The 15891-nt window shown below is 42.7% G+C and overlaps 1 protein-coding gene across 11 annotated transcripts in view; it reads left to right on the forward strand.

The window, feature by feature from the left end:
* LOC146798903 (uncharacterized) overlaps positions 1-15891 on the forward strand; it is a 161383-nt gene that overhangs the window by 118694 nt on the left and 26798 nt on the right. For all 11 annotated transcript variants that reach the window (XM_085626253.1, XM_085626249.1, XM_085626258.1 and 8 more), the window contains one exon: positions 9081-9246. In XM_085626253.1, the coding sequence (XP_085482379.1) occupies positions 9081-9246 (166 nt within the window). The remainder of the gene's footprint in view (positions 1-9080; positions 9247-15891) is intronic.

Raw genomic sequence — 15891 nt, forward strand, 5'->3', positions numbered from 1 at the left:
ATCTAAATAAGAGGAAAGGAAAACATCTTCTGCGGTTCTGGGATGCCCCTTCGGATGTGCTTTTATCGGAAACAATGGAGGTGGCAAGTCTTTTGGTATTTCCGGAGTAGCCTTAGGTAACCCTTCGGCCAGAAGTGGATACATACCATTCCTAAGGGCGTTTCTTTGTCTATCTATTTGTTCTGATTTTACTCGGGTACCTTCCTCAATTAACAGATTTTCTCGGACTTTATTTGAATTCTCCTTACCCTTATCTTCCTGTCTGAGTGCTTTTTCTGTACGTCTATATGATTCTTTACGCCATAATTCAATGGCATCTTTCTGTGACTGTCTGGCTTTCCTTTTCCATAATTCTTCTTCTACTCTCATGATGCAATCTGCATCCCAGGTCCCCGCTGCGGGCCATCTCTGACTCTCCGGTAATTCTTTGGTGTAGTCCACCCATAAATCAAGAAATAATACGGCATCTAGGCCATGCTTATGATACATAAAGTACCCTGGAGTGTCCCTCGGTGGGATGGGAACAGCTTCTTCGAGTACCCCTTTTCTAGTTTTGATCTGTCTTAGTTTCGAAAAGAGCGGCATTTTTAGACCTTATTACTAGAACACACTTTATACAAAAAAAACACAATAATGAACAGTCATTCACACCACAGTATATAGAACGTATTTCAAAACATTTAACACTTAACAGTTTTACGAACAATGATAACTAATAGAAAACTAGTTACTGACATAATACTGACACTAGATAATACTTATTTATATGCAAAACATACTATATATACTGCTAAACAGTACAGATACACTGCTAAAACAGTGCAGACCGGATTTGTGTACCCAAACCCGTCTTGACCGGCACAAACTATGTGCACGTAAAATGCCTCCCCGGTAATGGTACTCACCGGGTAGCTCGGAACGGAAGGCCTCGGAACGGAACTGAAACTGGACCGGACTGGACTCGACTCGACTGGACTCGGAACTTCGGAACCTGGCGGGTCTCTGTATACCTCGGATCTTGCTCTCTCAGCTAGGCTCTGGTCGGGATACTTCGCACTTCTCACCGCCTCGTCTGGGTGTTGATCGCAGCCTCAGTCGTCCCCGCTTGGCCGGAAGGAGATACAGGAAATCCTGCGGGTACGCGTTTTTGTCCGTTCAGCTATGGCAGGAGACCGGGCCTGCAACGCACCACCGGCGCGTGAGATGAGAAAGTGTCCCTGTTCGGGCGCCAATTTATGTGGTAAATATTTCGTTACCGGTACTATTTTTTATGCGGTAAAGTCTATTAAGAACAACTCAGTAAAATGAGAGGCAGAATCCGTGGTATTAGAGGTTTTAAAAAGGCTTTATTCCTATACAAAGGAATACAATTCGAATTGTAGGCATTCTATTCCATCACCACGAAAGTTCAGGAAGGAAGGGCATATATTATTGACAGATAAGCAGTTTTATAGAAAATACATTACAATGAAACAGATGCAGGAGGCGTAACAGCTGATAAAAGGTGCATACGTAGCTAATAGAGGGCGTAATTTAATAAACGTCATCATACATGATGTCACAAGTGGGTGGATCCATAAGAGAATCCTGCAATGTCAGCAGAAATAGTTGGCAGAGATGCGCGCGCAGCCGCATGACGTGTGATTGACGTGCAACTAGAGGGTGAAGGGGACTTGACATTTAGCTCTACATGTGGAGACAGAAGTCTGGGGTTATGTCAACCTAATCCCAAATCATATCTAATATCCTATGTTTAAAGAACTGTGTTATCCAAAAAAAAAGAGAGGTCTCTTAGGATAGAATCTTATTCTATACTGACTATACTGACTGTTAGTGCGTGTACAAGCGTCTAAGTGTCTACACTAGATGCGAGGGGGTAGGAATATTCCATGGTAACGGGGCTATGAATTACTTGCATGAGGGCAGCGAGGCCTGGCCCTGTGCACGGTAGCTGGAGGAATGTTTACCTAAACTACTAGACAGGAATGCATCGGATGAGGAGCGAAGGAGATAATCTTGAAGGTGAAATACAGTTTTTGGCAGGCGACGGGCTGGATCAGGCACCGTTAGCTGCGCAGGGAGTAGGACAAAGTTCATGGTCACAGATGCAGGCTCAGACTGGAGCTTTCAGAGGCAGAAGGCAGGAAAAAGGCTTGATGACAGAATTCGGGCCTACTCGCCTGAATCTGTAAAATGTGGAAAGTGAACCACATAAAGTCGGTGGCCTTTCATACTTAGGAATGGAATATCTGACCCATTCATGGCAGATCTGAAAGAGGACATGTTGACGGTGGACGCACATATATTTGCGTCTTCAAAAACTGGAGCAGGAGGGAACATACATGTACTTATAGCATGTACATGGAGCCGTTGGGGTCTACGATAGGGGACATAACTGATCACAAAATCCATATTTCCTCACTGGGGCGAGGAGGAGGACCATATTTGGGGTAATGAAGGTTACTGGTAAATAATGGAGTCATCACCTTCCTGCCAACCCTCGTCTAATGATATAGAGTGAGCAGATTGATTGTAGTACGATAGATGGTGCAGGAATAATACTATCAGAATGAAAGAGACATACCTTTATGTAGAGCATCTAAGGGGCATATTCCCAAGAACGTGTGATAATCATCGCAAAATTAGCTTAACGTAACTTTGCATATCTCAGTCTATCGCGGGAAAACAACGCCGTGTTAACGTAGAATTCTCAACACGGCTGCCCCATGCGATAGTCCCACAATAACGCGTCAAATGACCGCATTAAAATAAACGTGACGCTGCAAAAATTCAGAACATGAACGCGAAAAAAGTTGCGATTACACCAATCGCGATACAAAAGTTAGCGAAATCCAGCAACAGACCTGCAATTCCCATGCGTCAAGCGGGAAAATGCACTATAAAAGTAGAAAAAAAAACATACAAACAAAAGCCAAACCACAGCCAAGCACAATGGAGGCAGCCAGAGCAAGTACAGAGAACCCCACAAGCCCCTAGGAGAACCAGCCTGGGACCTCGGGGTCAGGGAAGGACAAGGACAAGAAGAGTAGGAAGAAACGGTTCAGTTCACAGGAAAACAGGATCCTGATAACAGAGGTGATAGAACACCATCAACTACTGTTCGTCACCTCCACTGTGGCAACAAAAAATGGAATATGGCATACCATCGGCGATAAGGTGAATGCAGTCGGAGTGCCGAAGAGGACAATGGAAGAGGTCAAGAGGTGCTGGAATGATGTCAAGCGCAAAACCAAGCAGAAACTCGCAAACAATCATAAGGCAGCAATGCAGACTGGAGGTGGGAGCCCAGCATCACAGGAGGAGCTGGACGAGATGGAGGAAATGGTGTCCACAGTCATCAGTGGGGAGACGGTGGCAGGAGTTGGGGGACCGGACACTGCTCAACATGCTCAGACACAACAGCACCAGGGTGAGCAATGACCAGGGTCTGGGGGGACGTGCCAAGATGGGCACAATGGCACACATGCACAATGAAGTAGAGCATATCTGCAGACAAACCATGCCCCAGACCCCCAACTCCCACCAAGAGACCAATGTACCCAAGTGTGCAACATCTCAGCACTGTATGAGCACAGAAATCAAAGGCACACCACATGGAAGAAAGGGAGAAGGGGCAGCAAAATCAGAGCTGCAGGGGCGACTCACCCAAAATGCAGCGCACACACATAACATGCAGAGCACATCAACATAGACAACAATGTGGTACAAACCCCAACGCGTCCACAACTGAACAGAGTACACAACCGGTGCCGCATTTGTATGGAAACTGGCCAATCACATGTGGCATTGCAGGGAAATGTGAGTTGATAATGTACAAGTAAAAACACACATCCGTGACGTTGGCGAAATGTCCACTGCTCCGCATCAAATAGGCAGCTACTCACAAACAGCCACAATGTACACCATCATGCAGTCTTTATGTAAACATGTACAATGAGACAACATACATGTGAACACAATGTTAAACTGCCTCTCCCCTTCACATTGCAGAGGGACAATCAACACCTCCTGCAGAGCAGCCCGAACCTCTCTTCTCTGATGACGAAGAGGACCACCACACCTACAACACTGATGCCCTCCGAGAGTTCATCGGCAGCCTCCAACCCCACCTCCAGGGGTAGGGCAGCCCAGCTGCATCATTGAGACCACACCCCTGCACAGACCACACAGCAGGCAGCACCCACCACCACGGCTGCCTCCCAGGACCCCCACAAACAACACATGGCCTTCCAAAGCTGTGTGTTGGGGTGCCACGAGAAGCTGGCTGAACAGGTGCGGGTGGGGTTCGACCTCATGGCAGCCAAACTGGATGCCATACATGCCATCAGGGACCACTCACAGTCCCAAACAGACACCCAGAGTCCGCACCATACTCTCCAACGGACCATGGCTGACGTTGCTGCAGTCCTGACTCTGAGACAAGAATGACTGTCTAGTCAGAGTGGCTCCCGCGATCTCACCCGGGAGTTGGGACACATCCGGAGGTTAATGGAGACCAAGGAGCGGACACAGGCAGACAGAGCGGCTGCCACAGCTGCACACCAGCAAGAGGTAGCTGGGTTCCTCAACGACCTCAAGACCATCCACATGGTATTGCTGACACAAGGCCTGGCGCTGATGCATGCTGCTGCTACCACTCCATCCACATCTCCGCCCCTGAAGTGTCAGTGCCACACAGTGCGGCAGACATACCACCTCTGGCCCCTGAGGTGTCACTGCCACACAGTGCTGGAGAAAGGCCACCACCACCCACACGTGAGGCACCTGAAACAGCAGAGGACGAATATGCGGATGTATCTGACTTCCTGGTAAGAAGAAAACTGTAGCATTCATCTCCGCCATATGGCCGGTTTCTGCTTGGTTCTGCCCTCTGCATCATCACCTTCCACTGTCCCCCGATACACTCTGCGACACTCACCTGGGACCTGGATATGGACTGCCATATTCTGGTTGGTCACCAATGAAACAGCATTCAGACTGCAGACTGAGCTCATCCCCTTCTGTTGAACTTGTCATTCCCTGAAGGACTCTGGCTGGCCCTCCACGGGCCAACAATGTAAAGTGGGGTTTGCATGGCCCTGTACTGCTCCAGCTGCAATACTCCACTGAATGTGCATTAAACATTCATATTCACAGAGATGTGTCATGTCTATGATCTTTTTCAAGTGTGGAAGTATGGATGAATGTAGGGTCAGTCCTTACGTCCATTTTGCTCATGTTGTGGGACTTGGGCCACAGGGTGACACATTGCCGATTGCAGTCCGGGTGGCACCGGCACCACAACAGGGACACACGCATCAGTTACTTCCTTGTCCAGCCCAGGATGGAACCATGCGCAGAGCCACAGGGTCATTGTTCACACCCCTGTGCTGGACTGGCATATGCCAGGCCAGCCCACTACGCTCATGCTGACGGGGGGACGACAACGCTTCATGTCCAAGGTCTTCCTTGTAGTGATCTGCTGATCACAGGTCTAGTTGTCAGCATGCCACAGCCAGTCCCTCACGGCTGGTTTACACCCACACCACACGAGTCACAGGACATGTGACCCTGCCAATAAAAATGCCCGGGCCACGTGCTGGACGTCATTTCCACTCTCTATCTGGGTGTTGCCGTGTGCTTATCATGTATGCAGGAGGGCCTAGGGCCCAGGGCCCTTCCACAGCACATTCCCCAAGGCCGGAGGTTACATGATGGTGTCTGCACCAAGATACCCAAGAGGGTCCATAACTTGCGAGTCACAGACTTGGTGGCACCGGACACACTGCGGCCGGAACAGGCACAATGCCACGGGACGGTAAATTTCAGGGCACCTTAAGTGCTGAGCGGGTGTGCAGCCTGCGATGATGCCCCGTCCTGGCGGTCCGGGCTGCTAAGGATTTGTGTGCCCTGCTGGGCCGCAGTGTAGACCTGAGCCAGTGGGCAGCGCGGGCCTACCGCCACGTGGCATTGCCTCGCGGATCACAGAGTTAGTAGCACCTAAAGGGCTGAGCGGGTTTGCAGCCTGCGATGATGCCCTGTGCACTGATATGTCCTCGGCTATTGCAAAATCAAGACCCAGAATCAAGTGCGTGACCTGGCGACCCGCGGTGCGGGGCTGCACGATGTGGGGGCTGCCAAGGTTGCAGGCCCCGGGCTTGGAGCTTGCACAGGCACGTGGTGGGCCCTCTTGGAGACACGCCGGTGGCGGAAGGTGAGCAGTGAGGCCTGGGTGAGCAGAGGCGGGCAGTCACCGCTTGGCGGCGAGAGGGGCTTGGGTGCAGGAGCCTGTGTGCACAGGAGCAGACATGCTATAATGGCATGTGCAATTGTATGTACTCTGACATTCCTAAATCTGGACTCTGTTTCAGATAGGGGACCTGGTGGACTGCAGCGTGTACCGGCATGTGGTTGGAGACACACCGGTGGCAGCAGGTGAGCAGTGAGGCCTGGGTCTGCAGTGTCAGCACTCTCTCTCCCTCTCTCTCTCTCACTATCCCCCTCTCTCTCTTTCTCTCACTATCCCTTTCTCTCTCTTTCTCTCTCACTCACTCTCTCTCCCTCTCTTTCTATCTCACTCTCTCTTTCCCTCTCACTCTCTCTTTCCCTCTCTTTCTTTCTCACTCTCTATCCCTCTCTTTCTCTCTCTCTGTGCTTTGATGAGTGCATGTCGCACCACCTTATCTTGAATTTTGTTTTTGTAGGCTGTGGCTTACAGATTGTCCAGAGATGGGACTCTTCAAAATAGTTGTTTTGAGTTTCATTTCAATAAAATGTTTTGTTTGGTAATTCGAAGATGACTGAGTGATTCCCCTTTTCCAACCTCACATGCATGTTGAGTGTTGTACTTGTGCGACATTGCTCTGTTCATGATTTCGTACAGTTTATGTCAGATATCTTTGTCGAGGGGGGAATTGGGGGGAATTGGGGGGGGGTGATGCGGGCCTGGGTGTGGTGGGGGTGGGTGTTGTTGCCCTCTTGGGTGTCCGAGCTGCATGATCGTTAGCTCCATGGCATCTTTTGTTTTATATGTGTGGCTCTGGGCTGGACTCCCTTTTCTGGGGCAGGTTGTAGTCCGACTTTACACCAGGTGAGAGCAGGTGTTAAATCCCTGCTGCTAACGCACCTTATCGCATGTTTTGTGAACTTATCCCCGATCTGGCTGGTCGTTGAGAATGTTGCGAAGTGGTGTGTTCGCTGCTTTTTGCACGGGAACGCCTACTATGCGTCTCATTAGCGTTAGTTGCCGGGGTCATCTGTGGCGATGTTTTTTGCAGCTGCTATCGCAGGTAAACTTGTGATATGGGCTGTCAGCACCGGCTTGTGAATTGGCCGATAAATGTATCGCCAATTTGGCTGCGATAAAGTGCTGTTAACTCGGCGATACATTCTTGAGAATATGCCCCTAAGATGCTCCCAATTATCCTTGGTAGCAGCAGCTTTTACCTGCCTCTACCTAGATTTAAATTAGTAATAAAGTCGATGGTTCCTGTTTTCTATAATTTGCATTTATATGATTTTACCAGTGTAACATCAAGGTGGAGGCACAATATCTAGTTTTATATATTTAACCATTTAGAAGTTAACTATTTCCCAATTGTGAGTTACATCTCCAGGGACCCATTAGGTTTATTTTACCAGTGGAGCAATGGTTTTCCCGTTCACATGTTCCCATAGAATGTGTTTTATGGCCAACTCAGGGGCATATTTACAAGGGGATTACGCCAGCAGAATGTCACTTTTTTGACGTTCTGGTGGCGTATTGTCCTGCACCATATTTACAATGTAGTGTTAAGCTACTCTGGTTTAACACCGCTTTGTAAATATTGTACCCTTTCACACAGGTATCTGTGTGAAAGGGGTGTGCAATGGAAGTTGCTGTGAGCCTTCTACTGCAACACCCATTGCTTTTGAATGCTGCTCCAGATTTTCAAGGAGGTGTAAATCTGAGGCAGCACCACAAACAAATGCCATGCAATAGCAGGCGTTACAATGGCGCAAAGGTGAGAAATATTCTTATTTCTCCTTGTTTTCGCTTTTCTACGTGTCCTGCATTTTACACCACACATAGGAAGTGCAAAATGCCATTAATTACTTTTTTATCTGCAGGAAGTTGACCCTTCCTGCACATAGACGATCATTAAATAATGGTGATTTGCTACTTCTATGTGTGCTGCAGAATGCAGCACACATAGAAGTAGCAAATCGCCAGAGGATTTGATGCAAAGCCCGCCCTATAAAGTGAGCCTGACTGAGCTTTGCTTCAAAACCTAATGCCTAGTGGAAACCGATGCAAACAAGGTGGGGACGTATTGATTTACCCAGAACAAATGCATTACATGTGTTCCACAGTAGCCAGCACAAATCCAATACGTCTGATCCTTTTGTTGTTGTTTCCGTGTATGAATTTGTTCTGGTAGGGTTTGCTTCCATTACAAATACTATGTTGGACACAGCACCATCACCTCTGTGCCATGGTGCAAGACTGTGTGTGGTGCAGGTAAGGCTGTTTCTGTACCAACCAAGAAATGACACCAGCAGCAGGCCAGTCTTAGTAGATATAGCTCTGAGCAATGATGTCCCCTTCACACAATGCAGTGCAGCATATTTGGATACTTGTTTGCATTGGAACTTAATAAACCAGTGTCCTACTGTCTAATGTGTACGTCTTCCCCCTACTAATGAACATGTACTGGTATTAGTCCTCATTTCCATGAAGTATTATCTGTTGTCTTCATACCGCTCTTGACTTTTACGGTCTTCTCACACTTTAAAGTAGATGTATGGGTCAGAGTAGTAAATCTGTCTCCTGCAGGCCATTTGAATAAAGAGCCATTATGATGAAAGGAATAATTAAACATTATTTTGAGAAATTGATGCGCAGAAAGTCTAAGGAAAACAACTAGAGGAATAGTGAGAAAACAGTATTGGTTTAGTTGGTTTCTTCAGTTTCAACATTGCATAAACTGCTAAAAACGTTGTCATACATTTTATTTTGTGCAAATACCTAAAATTGTCCAATATTGTGAATCTTGTCAGACAGTCCTGGAATAAATGAATTCCAATCCTATTGTTTAAAGATTTTCAGAGTCACCTGCGGACACCAACATCTTGCCGAACACCCAGATCCTTTCAGTGGAGATGGAACAGCAAGTCCAGAGGGAATTTCCCCTGGACGTATATGGGAAACCTGAAATCAATCGCTGGTGGTCTGAGTATGATCATGCATTCAACCAAAAACAAGACGTATGTACTCAATAGCCTTTTGTTCGTTTGAGGGTGGACGGGGGGGAGAGTCAAAGGGCGCATAGGAATGCAAAAAAAATGGCATCCAGCAAAGAGGGGTGGAAGGAGGGAATAGTGGGTAATTCCGTCCTTCGGGGGTTGGGGTAGGGAGGAAGGTGGAGGGGGTGAATCAATCGCAAAAAAAGTGAGATCATTCATGAGTGCTTAAAAAAGATTCTTCTGTGGGAAAACCATTACAGAATGCATAGGCCGAATCTTGAAACGACAATTACAATAAGGGTTAAGCTAATAAGAAGGCCTGTGTCGCTTTTTGAAAATACAAATGCATTTTTGAAGGCTATATCTGAATATAGAGTCTGCTAAGCGAATCAGAGGGGTAATATGTTTGTCTGTGCTTGCAGTATTGACCTATGTTAGCACCAGCCACTTTAGATATCACAGGTACTGTATATACCTTGTATGCACTTAGGATTTTTAGCTGCTATGAAATCCAATTGGATGCTCTTTGCACAGCACGTCATTCTATGCACTTTTCGCACTTTACGGAGACTTGTTTATCTGTTATACTAAGCGTATCGGGGTAACATGTTTACTGTCTGTGTCCGCTGTATGATAGCCTTAGCCACTTTATATATCTTAGGTATTGTATATGTTATGTATATGCTATGTAAGCACTCTAGATCTCTGTCTGCTATGGATTCAGATTGGATGCTTTTTATACAGCACAAGGTTCTTCTTGCACTTCTCATATTTTATATGCACTCTGACAGGTATTTCACAACTCTAACCGCTAGAGTATCCAGTTATGAGCATAATTATCTCTATAAGGATTGGAGAACTATTTATCAACTATGCATATATCTCACACGCACTCTGGATCCCTAGCTGCTATAAGATTTATTCTGAAGCTTTTCGTTTTGGTTTCATTTTGGATTCGGTTTGCAGAATCCAAGTCACTTCATGCACTCTAGATACAGTAATTGCACTTCACATGCAACTCGCAAATGGGGATAGGCTAATAGGAAGACCTGTGCTGCTGTTCGAAATACATATGCACCGTAGAATGCTTGGTCTGCATACAACGCCTGCAAATCGATTCTGAGGGGCAGAGGCTTGCGGGCTATGTCCACAGAATTGGTCTATGAGAGCACTAGTCACCTTAGATATCTCAAGCACTTTTTGTACCTCGTATGGAGACTTGGGTAGCTTTTAGGAAATGTATATGAACTTTAGAAGGCTCTATTTGGAAACAGTGTTTGCTAAGTGAGCCTAGGGGGGTTACATGTTTATGGTCTATGTTGCACAGCATTGATTTACCACAGCACTAGTCACTTTAGATATTTTAGGCATTGAATATATTTTATATGTATTTAAGACTTCTAGTTGTTACGAATTCTAATTGCATGTTTTATGTAGAACACTAGCCACTTATGCACTTTTAAATACAACTATGATAGCTGCTAAGATATCTAATTGGAGGGTCTTGAACCATGTCATCAAGGCAGTCCAATCTTAGCTTTAGTATTAGTTGCTAATAAGAAAGAAAGACTTCACTATACTCTCTTTTAATGCCAATGGACTGAATAACATGTGCAAGGCCCAGACAATTGAAAGCTGGCTCAGAAGCCATGAACCTGATGCTATTTTGCTACAAGAAACCCTTTTCTGGACTGCATCGGATGCGAGCAAAATCTTCCAGAAATGGGCTGGCTTCCATTGTTCAGGCAAGCACGGGGTGTGCACAGAAGGCGATGGGAATATATGTAGGTACAAGAAACCAAAATGTCCCAAGTTAAACAAATTCAATTTTAAGTTTGCACACAGAGTTAATGCTAGGGGGGAATAGCAAATTCTTTCAATATCATACAAAATCAGTAAGTCAGTATCACACAGAAAACTAATGATCAACACAAATAAAAAAATGTATACAATTTATTTTTATTATGTATTGGTACATGATTCACAAAATTAAAAACATTACATATAAAATAATTTTAATACATGAAACAGAAAAGTCGATGCTGCGTTTCGGTGATTGAATGATCTTGCACCTTCTTCAGGACAGTTTTCTAAACAACAGAATAAGTCTTCATTTATTATACTTTTCTTGTGAAACTGACAACACATATTTATAGTCTATAACCACTGTACACAATATCTTTGTTCAATTCATCTGTAATACACAATACATCAGCAGTATCTAAATTTATCATTTTAAAAATGCATTTTTTATATATACAAAAAAATATACACAAATATATATAATATTTTCCTATATATAGAAAACCCCCCCAACGAATAACCACTGTGATGCTAATTTATCAACAAACATTCCTATCTATATTGTACATGTTTATTGATAACAGTAATAAAATAGTATCTCATAAACAAGACGCATACCTAAAACGTTTAGAGATGTAGCTAGTGTATTAAATCACTAGACTAGCCAGTGAGGCAATTTTTCTTTTGTTATACAGGATTTGAAGATGTCTCACTTAAAAACCTTATGACATGAGGAAAGGTACACATCAAGAAGTTGTCAATGGTAGCTCCAAAAACACATTGTTTTATATGTATATATGTAGGAGGCGTGCTGGTTGTGATTACCTTAATTTAAAAAAACAAAAAAACAAATTGGTTGTGCTCGTTCGTGCCACCGTGCTGATATGCAGAATAGAAATCTATGTAGAAATTAACAGAGCATTATTCTTTCTTTTTATGACCATTTTTTATGAACATTTATTTTATAACAGGCTAAAATGAGCTTACCACAAATCCAAATGGAAATTCATAAGTCAGTGTTAATATAGGGTGCGGGGACGTGGCTAGTTACTGCGATCTAAAAAAACGAAGTATGTCCCATGTGTTTAATCTTGGGGCAACTTAACTAATGGTTTAGTGGGAGACAAAAAGAGAATGATATAAATTAACTCCACAAGTTTAGGTCCTTACTGGCCATCAATAGGCAAATAAAATAGATGTCTTTGTTACCTTATAAGTTTGTCATGCTTCATGTGCATCTCGATGAATTTTATTAAAAACCTAATGAGGGAAAAATATAGTTTTCGGTATCACTACAAGATGGCCGCTTGTCTTTACACTATTTCTGCTGTCAACACTGACTCAGATTTAACTTGTTGTTTTTGCTATATAACCTATCCGCTGATGAAAAATATGGCTGTGAAGAAGAAACCTTCAGGTTCATTTAATAAGATCAACATAATACGATATTTTGAATAGTTTGTGATTCATAACGACCGGCATATAGAATTTGAGTATCCGTTCATTAAGAAACATGTCACGTGGTTCGTCCCAACTACGTACATAAAAGAACGGGTCAGGTAACACACTTCCGTGTATCCTGACCCGGAAGTTGCTCGTATCGTGCAAGGAGGCCGTCTGCATTTTAAAAGGTAAGCGGATCGTGAACTCGGGAGTTGTGTAACTATAGAATGATTACAGGTAGATTTACTGCCACAATAGCTGTTATGTGACTATACTTATTGAAGTAAATATTTTAAGCAAAGTAAGACTCTGCAATTACGATGAAAACTTGCTGCACTAATAATCACGATAGATATTCACGTTCGGTTTGCTTGCTGATTGAATCACCGACTAGGCTTTCTAATAGAGTAACAGTGTCATTCTTTATAAAAATGAAATACTGCATTATTGTAGTTCCAAATAGCGTTCTTTTAAGATACTAACATTTGACTCTTAATATATACGTCATAAGACATGTGGTTACAACGTGTAGTATTGAAAGAGCAATCTAGATTATTCCGTTTACACTTTAAATAAGAAAGTGCAAGATTATCGGCTTAACTATAGGCATCTACCGTGACGCGGAATAGAGTTAACTCTTACTGCGGCCTCTTTTCGTTATAGTGAACTGGACAGCAAACTCGAACTTTTGGTGCTTTTTATAGATAAGGGAATAGATATCAATATCCAACATCTGAGATATACAGACATATACTCTTATACATTATCAGACATTCTGTTGGCTAATTAAACTAAGAGAAATATCTAATATGAAATAATATTAACAAAAATAGGATTGTTGATCCTATGAATATGTGCTGTATTGCTATAAAATTGGATTACTGCAGTCAATTCAAATTTCCAAATTTTTACAGCTAAAAAATTAATAGCATAGTGATAGAGCAATAATATCAAACTCTTTTTTTCCCTTATTAGGGGGCATATGTATCAACATCTCCATTTGCGATTCTCAAATAGCGATTTTTAAAGAATCGCTATTTGAGAATTGCAAAACGGGATGTATTTAAAAAAATCGCAAAACTTTAGCGATTTCTTAAAATTCCTTAATTGCGATTAGCAAATTGCGAAATCGCAATTAAGGAATACCTTCCCATTCATTTCTATGGGCCAGGAGACCCATAGGAATGAATGGGAAGTAATTCTCAAATTGCGATTCGCAATTTGCTAATCGCAATTTGAGAATAATTTCAAAGGTGCAAGGGTGTCATGATGACACCCTGATGCACCCTGAAATGAGCATGTGTGTGCATATGGTGCACATACATGCCCTAAGGGCATGTATGTGCGCCATGTGGCACTTTGTAAAATTCCAAAAAGTGCATTTTTAACAGAAATCGCAAATTACCACCAACTAGAAGTTGGTGGTAATTTGCGATTTCTTAAGGATTAGTCGCAATGCTTTGGTGCGTGGTACATATCATTTAAGAAATCGCAATTTGCGATTTCTTAAATGCTTACGCAAACTTAAGAAATCGCTATATTAGCGATTCCTTAAATTTGCGATGAGGATTTGCCTCATACATCCCGTTTTGCGAATTTTTATTCGGCAACGCTGTTTTTTTGCGAATCGCAGCGTTTGCGATTAAAAATTCGGTTGATACATATGCCCCTAGAGATTTTTAATAAAATTAATTGAGATGCACATGCAGCATGACAAATGTATAAGGTAACAAAGACATCCATTTTATTTGCCTGTTTATGGCCAGTAAGGACCTAAAAAAGTTATCAAATACATTTTCATAAACAATGGTCACAAAAAGAAAGAATAATGCTCTATTAATTTCTACACAGATTTTATTCTGCATATCAGCACGGTGGCAAGAACGAGCACAACCAATTATTATTATTTTTTTTAAATTAAGGTAATCACAACCAGCACGCCTCCTACATATATACATATAAAACAATGTGTTTTTGGAGCTACCATTGACAACTTCTTGATGTGTGCCTTTCCTCATGTCTTAACGTTTTTAAGTGGGACATCTTCAAATCCCGTATAGCAAAAGAAAAATTGCCTCACCGGAATGTCTAGTGATTTAATACACTAGCTACATCTCTAAATGTTTTAGGTATGTGTCTTATTTATGAGATACTATTTTAGTACCGTTATCAATAAACATGTACAATATAGATAGGAATGCTTGTTGATAAATCAGCATCACAGTGGTTATTCCTTGGGGTTTTTTCTATATATAGGAAATATTATATATATTTTTGTGTATATTTTTTTGTATATATAAAAAAAGAATTTTTAAAATGATAAATTTAGATACTGCTGATGTATTGTGTATTACAGATGAATTGAACAAAGATATTGTGTACAGTAGTTATAGACTATAACATATGTGTTGTCAGTATCACAAGAAAGTATAATAAATGAAGACTGTTTCTGTTGTTTAGAAAACTGTCCTGAAGAAGGTGCAAGATCATTCAATCACCGAAACGCAGTGTCAACCTTTCTGTTTTCATGTATTAACATTCTTTTATATGTAATGTTTTTAATTTTGTGAATCATGTACCAATACATAATATAAAATAAATTGTATTCATTTTTTAATTTGTGTTGATCATTAGTTTTCTGTGTGATACTGACTTACTGATTTTGTATGATATTGAAAGAATGTGCTATTCCCCCCTAGCATTAACTCTGTGTACAAACATAAAAATGAATTTGTTTAACTTGGGATATTTTGGTTTCTTGTATGTATTTAGCCTGTCCTTGATTGGATACTAAAGGGTATCTCCCTCCTCTTTACCTAATATATGTAGGTAAACATGTACAATTACAAGTAAAAAACACGCAGTGGAACACAGGGGCCAGATGGGTTTTCGCACAGGAAAACTGAATCAGTCAAATCTCACTTTGGCTACAATTCATGCACCGGTTCTCGATCACCCTCTACCCCAGCTTCAGTTCAAACAGGCTCTATCTTGCATCCCTGGGCTTATTATATGGGGGGGGGTCGATTTTAACATTCTCCAGGATCCATCAGTTGATTCTTCCAAGAAGGCTCGAAAACAAAACAAGCCCAAGGTGGCTATTGCTCTGGCCAGCTGTAAAAGCAATTTAGATATGATAGATCTATGGCGCCTCCAAAACCCAGGAAAACAGGACTTCTCAGCAAAATACGAAATGGCTTCCAGGATAGATTTCTTCATAATTTTGCATGGTTTCACTATTAATCTGTACGATCACATCCTGAACACCTTCTCAGACCATGCACTAGTTACAATGGTAATAGCTGGCGCAGAACCAGAAAAAACGCTCAAGAGATGGCATTTTAATAAAATTAATTTAGAAAATGAGAACTGGTGCACAGAGGTAGCTAGAAAGATTAGTGCTTTCTTTCTTAACAATAC

The sequence above is a fragment of the Triturus cristatus genome, chromosome 9 (genome assembly GCF_964204655.1).
Source record: "Triturus cristatus chromosome 9, aTriCri1.1, whole genome shotgun sequence".
In the NCBI taxonomy this organism is placed as follows: Eukaryota; Metazoa; Chordata; class Amphibia; order Caudata; family Salamandridae; genus Triturus; species Triturus cristatus.